This window comes from Sesamum indicum, linkage group LG6, assembly GCF_000512975.1.
Source record: "Sesamum indicum cultivar Zhongzhi No. 13 linkage group LG6, S_indicum_v1.0, whole genome shotgun sequence".
Classification (NCBI taxonomy): domain Eukaryota; kingdom Viridiplantae; phylum Streptophyta; class Magnoliopsida; order Lamiales; family Pedaliaceae; genus Sesamum; species Sesamum indicum.
Window position 1 is genome coordinate 11,553,801 of NC_026150.1, and position 7,941 is coordinate 11,561,741.

Genomic DNA, 7,941 nt, shown 5'->3' on the forward strand with positions numbered 1-7,941 from the left:
AAGTTGCTCTTACCATACGGGGCTATGTACTATAAAGGGAACTCTCAATTCAGAAGAGAAACTTTAACAAAATTTGTCTGCCCAAAAAGTGATTAAATGCTCTTATTGATATTCAATGCTCTTTCGGAGTCATCAGCCTCTTGAAACTGACTTCTGCGGTGGAGAAGTTTTCGAATTCCATTCACCCATTTTTGTTTATGTACTTTGTTCTTGCACTTGAACTCCAATAGCCCCTGTGCAGTTTTCACCCCAAAGTACACTTCCATGTTTTCCCTTTCTTTTGTAAATGGCCATCCGCCACTCTCATCAATGACTTCATACACTATACCTGGGAATTTAGGGAAATATGTCAATAATGCATTCTTGCAAAACTGTGATATCGACAAACATGCCTGTTTTGTTTTATACATCTGATGTTAACTTCTTAGTGATAAGTGTGAAAACTTACTTTTATTATTTTTGGAAAAGGCTCCACCGACGTGTCTGCTCTTCAACTTGATTGTTACCTGAAAACCATTCGTCTCTGTCAGCTGTGGGATAGTATGTTGATAAGCATCGATGAGTGTCAATATATACAAATGTATAATTAAATTGATCAGTGTATGCAGCCATCTAAGACAGCTTTGTTCTGTACCTGGCATGCCTTGTTGATGTAGACGGAGACATGTTTCCATCGTAGCACACCTAAGAATTCAAATAATAGGGTGATTAGATTCAGCAGCATAAGTTTAAGAAACTAAGAAACATGAATTTCCAAATACGTAAAGTGTAGATTCTTTGGTAAGTAATGTTGTTGCAGTATTTGATTGACATCTGACATAATAAAGCCTTCTGATATCACAGAAAATTTTGTGCCTGGTCGAGTCAGTTGAGAAAAGTGAAATTCTTGAAATTTCATCGTCATTATCTTCCAGCATGAACATGTACTGGACTTGAAGAAATTTGGTTTCAAATTTATCATCAAATGTTTGTGGAGGACAAATAATTTGCCTGAAATGAAGGTAGATAGTAGATAATTTGCATGAAACGTGATGACAGTAAATACTTTAACTCAGAAGCCATTACCTTTGCGAGTGAGCTGTAGTAAGTCACCAACACAGGGAAGGTCCTCTTCCTCGATCTCACTATGAAAAGCTTCTGGAGAACGACAATCTACCATGACCTGCTCATAAGGACTTATAGCTGCACTCCTCTTTGCTTCCTTAGGCAATCTTGCTCTCAGAGCTGCTTCTCCTCGCAGAGCTATTCATTTGTAGGAATTTCATCAGAAAAATTGGGAATAGTCATTCTTAGATAAATAAACATGAATAGAACTGTGGATGGGGTTTATACCGGTTGCTGCTGCTGCTGTCAGAGTTAACAGATCACTTGCAGTGCGGATTCCTACTGCTGATGTTACAACAGAGGCTACACGCTCACGATCTGCACCAGCTGATTCTGCCAACTCAATGCAGTATGAGGCCAAGAGTTCAGTTGCTGATGCCATTGCCATGCTCATCTTTGAGCTTAAATCTTTAGATTTCTCTGCCGAAGCAGCAGCTGCTAAGGCTGCTGCCAGTCCAGCAATGGAGAGAACAGCATGCGTGTGGGCATTCTCCATTCGGACCTTATCCTTCTTTTTGACGGTGCTGGTGACATTACACTCCTTGTGATGGAACAACCTTCCGATTGCCCCAGCTCGTGTTCGTCCATTTACTGGTTTCATGACTTTGGTAGGCTGTGAGATGTTGCTCAAAGGTTAGGGTAGGACAGAGCTATTAAAACAGATCTTAGAGCGGTGTTTGTGTGAGCTTATAAGCTTTTTAAAACACAATATGGGATATTTGGGAGTACTTGATCAAACTATTGAGAAATGAGATTCTAAGATCCAAAACTAAGAAGTTAGGAGCTTATAAACTTGTGTGAAAGAATAAGCAGTTCATAACTTATATAAAAAAATTTAAAAATCTCTTTTTAGTTTAGATTTACAGATTGTTTTTATTGTTATTTATGTGCTTCGTGATGTTATTTTATTCAAACTCTATAAAAACGTATTTTTTAAAATAAAATATAACATTTATGATTTTAAAAAATACTCGAAAAATATATAAACTTATAAAATCTTTTAAATAAGATTAATCAAACAACTCTTGTGTTACTAAGCCTGCATTGAATTGTTCAATTCATCTAAGGGCATAGATGACTCAAGTCGAGCAAACAATATTACTATTCAAGTTTGTTTGAATTGTTATCAAATTCCCAAAAATGTTCTAGTGTGTGAACCAGCTTTAATATAATGAAACATGATTTCTAACATTTTATTACTTGTTTTACTAATCAAGTTGAACTTGAGACAAACTTCAAATCTCGTCAAAATATATTTGTTATGTTTAACGAATCAAACTAAAATCAGCTTCAACGACCAGTCCCCGTTTCAGCATCAATTTGGTTCGCTAGGTTTACTTCTCCTCCCTAAATTCATCCATTGATTTCATAGCATCATAAAGTACTATCACCTACGCATTTGACTGCACGTATAAACATGAATCAAGAACAGCTGAATACTCGAGCAACTTACAAAATACGGTGCTGTATCTGTTTCAGGAATGCTGCTGAAACTGATGTCAAATGCCGGCTGCATCTGGTTCCTAGCAATCGCTTTAGAGATTTCACTTGCCGACAGACTCCAAGACCTCGACAAGAACTCCATTGGCTCTGTCGGTGTTTCTGGTTGAGGTATTGCTGGTAACGCCGTTTCTCCCTTCACCTCATCGCCCTCTTCTGCATGCTTAAGCCAGTATGGTACGCTCTCCATTTGACCACTCTACGTGAAATAACTATTTTCTTGTTGATGGATGAGAGGATGACAAGAGATTTGTGCACTTTGATTCATATATATAGCTGTATATATACATATAAGCAGGAGAGACAGGGTTGTCTGAGAGACACAACGCCTGAAACCAATACAAGAATGCTGTCTCGTGCTTGGGACCTCCCACGAATTCAGGTGTTTATTCCTTGGAAAAGTTTGGTAATAACGTATATTGAATTCCCTCTCCTATGTTTTTAGCAGACAGTATACCTCAAGGGTTGAGTAAAGTATACATACATTTATGGTATAGAAAATTCTGTGGAATGCTCAGTCAAATGGTCATAAGCCGTGGAGACGACCCTGTCACAAATGAGTTAGGTGTTTCTGTGCACATGTTTTCTTTGGATTAGATATTCTATTCCATTTAACATATATACGAAATGTGTAACTTTTTTTTAAATAAAATATGTGATGCTATCGTGGTGTGTATATTAAATGAAATAAAAGATGTTATAGGATTTGGAATAGAAAATGTAATAACATGTGTTTTGCATGTTTTCCGAGGATTAGGGTTAAAGATTCAAGGGGGTGACACTAGAAAATTATGTTGTTTGTATCAAACACATTGTCCTGATTAAAGGGGAATGGTTTCTTTATGTCCATGCAACTTTGTCTGGTCAAATGTCTTAGGAGTAATATATAGTTAGCTACTTAGGTTGTATGGGCCATGTTGTAGTGGATAGTGTATAATGAATTAATTTCTTTTTGTTTCACTAAATTGTGGGAAAATTGCACTTTAGCCCTAAAAATAATGTGTTTTTACATATTCCCTCCACAAAATACAGAAAAAAACGACTCACCCATTAGAAGGTTTTAATTGGTTGCACGTTAACTCTGATATTTATTTTTTTACACTCACGCATCCAACACACACCTAACGTTCGAATAGAGACATTTCATAGGGGATTCTTGTGTCTGAACTGTTGATATGTCCCCTTAGGACTCAACTCTAACACAATTTTCAGGTTAATTATTTTATCGGAATCAAAGCTCATAACCTCTATATGTTGTGTTTAAGAGTCGAAAATGAAAAACGTATGACGTGCCAAAAGAAATATGGAGGTCATTTACTATGATTTTCATGAGATTTTTTGCCTGACAATCACGTAGGAATTTTAGAGGGTGAAGTATCTTTTTCTTTTTCCCCTCATATTTTTTGAAAAAAAATCTGTAAAATTGCATTCTTTGAGGGGTTGAAATGCAATTTTCCCTAAAAATACTTGAAGGGGATGATAATTTTTCACCACCCACGTCCTTTCCATGCAATGATATGGGATGAACAGGTGCAGTTGCCAAGAATTTGACACGGATAAATAGTGTGAGTGTGATGTTGGGCATCGAAACTTTCGGTGGTCGGTAAAAGACGGTGTATGTTTTTGGGGAAAGGTGCGGAGTAGAGAAGCCATCCCCCCACGAACCTTGGGCAGGGTGGTCGGCCGAAATGAAAAGTGGGTCCCACCAGTGATGCACAAGGTACAAACACGTGGAATTTGGGAGGCTCCATAAAGCTACGGTCATGAGATCTTAGATTAAGCGGCCTTTTGACTATGTTTTTAAAAATATCAAAATATCTTATAAGATATTTGAAATTTTATAAATTTAAAAAATATATTTAATAATTTTTTTTAAGAGTTTATAAGGTATTAAAATAAAATATTTTAAATTTTACAAATTCTTTAAAAAAAATTAATATTTCTAATTTTTTTCAAAATTTTTTTTAAGTTCTATAAGATTAATATGTAATTTGACAAAAATATCCTTAGACGCACGACCATATTTTCTTTCTCTCTCTCTTTAGGATATTAAAGAACTTTGTTTTTTTTTGTATTAGAAAAAGAGAAAATATTTTATTACTTAATAATAAAAATATTATAATAATTAACATTAAAAAATTGCTGTTCAAATTATATTTATTGAAAAAAATATATATTTAAGATATTATAAATTTCACAATTAGAAATAGTCATTAATAAAGAAAATATCAATTATATATATGTTAATATTCGACTAGCAAACATTTTAAGTAATAATTAATTTTTTTTGTAAAAAAGAATTATCCATTAAATTTTTATTTGGAGTTAAATTAATGTGAACTTTTTAAATACTTTTTTATTAAAAAAATAATAATAATAATTAAACTTTCTATAATTATAACTTTATACTATTTATTAAGGCTTGGGGCTTTAGAATAACCACTCTTGATAGACAAAATGCGAGTTAATTAAAAATACTCTTCTATATATTTATTTCATTTTACAAATAATAATCTCTTTGATTAATTTGATTTTTTTCTTCTAATGTATATTTAAATTAATTTATTTTATCAGTTTTAATCAATCATCAATTTTATATTTTGTTTATTTTATTTAATTAAATAAATATAGTAAAAATTTAAATTTTACACACACATTAAGTGTATTTCAATTTTTAGTATATATAATTTAAGGTGAGTCGTATAGGGGTTTTAGATTTTTGACGCAAACTCAACCTAATTAAATTACTCGTATACTATTTAAATTTAATGTGTGTGTATATATATTTTACATTATATATATCTATAATTATGTTTATATTACATTTACACTCACATATAAATTATAAATGTAATGGTTTCTTAATTAAAATAATACTATTAAACTTAATAAAATATAATTTAATTTTAATATATGTATGTAATAATTTGTTTGTAGTTTAATTTATATATAATTAATTCTTCTATTAAAAAAACTTCTTACTAAAATTATATTTGAAAATTACTTTCTTATATTAATTCTCAAAACAATAAAATATTTCCAACCCTCCAAAACCGAGTCCAAGTCCGACTCTCCAACCTACATCCATTGGTTCATGTGAGATTTGATATAATTATAATATTTTTTTATAATTTAAAAAATTATTAATATTATTTTGATATTTGAAAAATTATCAATATTTTTGAGTTTAACGGTCGTTCAACAACTAACTCAATCCGTTAGAGTATATTAAGTTTCTATCTATTTTATGGTGAAATAACCACAAAATAACTTTGCTTATTTTTACAATATTTGAGATTTTTTCGTCCATCTTATCTGATTTTATTTACAATCATTCAATTATTCTCTAAAAAGAAAAGGGAATTGATTGCGGCCAAGGCAAGAGCGCGCTTGGGCCGACGACTAAAGCGGCTTGCTGGGGATGTTGTCGCTGCCCGAGCAGGAATCCAACATGCCCACATACGCCAATCATCACTACGCGCCCATTACGTACGCAATGTCCAAGTACATTTTAAGGTTTCCGTTCAATAATTAATACTCACCAAACATTACGTGTATTTGTAATTTTTTAAATAATAAAAAAATATTTATAATTATATTAAATTTAAAAAGAGCTCTACGTAATTTGTCAAAAAAGAAAATCATAAAAATATACAATTTTGCAATATATTTACATTTTTATTAAAAGTGGAGAAATACAAAGCTCCTTTCTTGAAGCCCAAAATACAACTCAAAAGCAAAAGGCACACCAAATAAAACACACATTTTCAAGAGAGAGAGAGAGAGAGAGAGAGAGAGAGAGAGAGAGAGAGAGAGAGAGAGAGCAGCAGTTGTGTTTTAAGCGTAATCGGAAGAAGCGGGGAGTGGGGAATGGGCGGCAATGAAGACATCACCATAAACAAGACCCGCTAACCCACCACCAATAAGTGGGCCGACCCAATAGATCCAGTTCTGGGAGAAGTCTCCGCTTGCAACAGCCGGGCCAAATGACCGGGCCGGGTTCATGGATCCACCGCTAAATGGGCCGGCCGCCAAGATGTTGGCCCCCACAATGAACCCAATTGCAATCGGCGCAATCACCCCAAGTGAGCCCTTTTTGGGGTCTGCGGCTGTGGCGTACACTGTGTACACCAGTCCGAAGGTTATGATAATTTCCATTACTACCCCTTCAATTGCACTCATTCCAGATGCTACTCCATGTGTGGGGACAGCCTGTAATCAAGGCAATTAATTTATTAGGAAGGGTAATTTGGGAATTATACACCTCAATTGTAAATCACGATATTTTTGACGTATTTAGTCCTAAGCTGGCCGTTAACCAGATTTGACCGGAAAAATACAACGTGCTTTCCACACGTGGTTGAAAAGGGAAAAAATATAGAATTAAATATATTATCTGTATTTCATTACAGAACTAATTTTGTCCACTGCGTAGTTACGGAACTAAATTTGTTTAACTTCAATTTATTTAATATATAATGATTTTAATTTTTTATACTCTACGAAGAGAAAAGGACAAGATCAGCGACCGAAAAAATAAAATAATAATTTTAATATTGTCATATATATATATATATTAAGTAACGGTATTTTTTACTTTAGGACAGCGATGAAATTGATATTTCAATAGTGAATTATATTGTAAAAGTTGCTATTAGTGACAAAAAAGTCGTGATTGAAAATAATTAGTGTGGCATGTATAGAGTGCAAGTGCGACTCTATGAAAACAAATTGTTGTAATTTTGTACAGAATTTTTATTATTAATAATTTTATTATGATAAAATTAAAATTATTTTATCACTTAACGCATATTTTTAATAATGATTTTAAGTTATTATTTCGATATTTTATAGTAAATATTATTTTATTGCTTTTGGTGTTGCACTTTTAAGAATTTGGTGCATCACCAAACAAAATAAAATAATATATAACTCAATGTTTAATATGATTCCTTTCATTTTATGCTAATGCTCTCAAATGAGTGGACGTGATGAAATTAATTTTATTGACTATTATCAATTATTTTTGACAGATATTCATAAACTATTAAAAAATTACATTTAACATACAAAATTGATGTGGTTCGAAAAATTCTTTCCATTGTTCAAATATTCTTTTGATAGAATAGTTACATTATTTGTAGAATAATTTTAATTTACAAATTTATTCTTAATAAGATAAAAAATTATATCCACGACAAAATTCATTCACTTTAAAACGATGACTCAATAATTGTGAAAAAATTTGATACTAAATTAGCACCTAATAAATTAGCAAGTAAAATTTTGGTTGTTAATATATATATATATATATATATATAGAGAGAGAGAGAGAGA

General features: G+C 32.3%; 3 protein-coding genes across 4 annotated transcripts in view; 1 reads left to right on the forward strand and 2 right to left on the reverse strand.

Annotated features, from left to right (window-relative positions):
- Positions 1-2,720, forward strand: part of LOC105164379 (formyltetrahydrofolate deformylase 1, mitochondrial) — an 8,112-nt gene extending 5,392 nt beyond the window's left edge. The window contains exon 9 of one of the 2 annotated variants that reach the window (XM_020694259.1): positions 2,584-2,720. The gene's annotated coding sequence lies outside the window, so the exon portion shown is untranslated. Of the gene's footprint in view, positions 1-843; positions 1,041-2,583 lie in introns of those variants that run through there. The other variant, XM_020694260.1, reaches the window with a different exon arrangement.
- On the reverse strand, positions 7-3,183 carry LOC105164378 (VAN3-binding protein). Its single transcript, XM_011083019.2, has 6 exons — positions 2,558-3,183; positions 1,333-1,717; positions 1,066-1,242; positions 635-684; positions 449-506; positions 7-328 (listed from the first exon to the last, which is right to left on the reverse strand). The coding sequence occupies exons 1-6, from the start codon at positions 2,792-2,794 to the stop codon at positions 93-95; spliced, it is 1,143 nt and encodes a 380-aa protein (XP_011081321.1). The 5' UTR covers positions 2,795-3,183; the 3' UTR covers positions 7-92.
- LOC105164381 (probable aquaporin TIP-type) overlaps positions 6,255-7,941 on the reverse strand; it is a gene marked incomplete in the record, with an annotated part of 3,488 nt that continues 1,801 nt past the window's right edge. Inside the window, 1 exon segment of the mRNA XM_020694512.1 lies at positions 6,255-6,816. Within this exon segment, the coding sequence (XP_020550171.1) occupies positions 6,442-6,816 (375 nt within the window).

Excerpts from the sequence above, each read along its gene's own strand:
- LOC105164378 (XM_011083019.2), bottom strand. The coding sequence starts at position 2,794 with ATGGAGAGCGTACCATACTGGCTTAAGCATGCAGAAGAGGGCGATGAG. Across the intron at positions 1,243-1,332 it reads GACAGCAGCAGCAGCAACCG|CTCTGCGAGGAGAAGCAGCT; the intron begins GTATAAACCCCA and ends ACAAATGAATAG. Across the intron at positions 685-1,065 it reads ACTACAGCTCACTCGCAAAG|GTGTGCTACGATGGAAACAT; the intron begins GTAATGGCTTCT and ends TTGAATTCTTAG.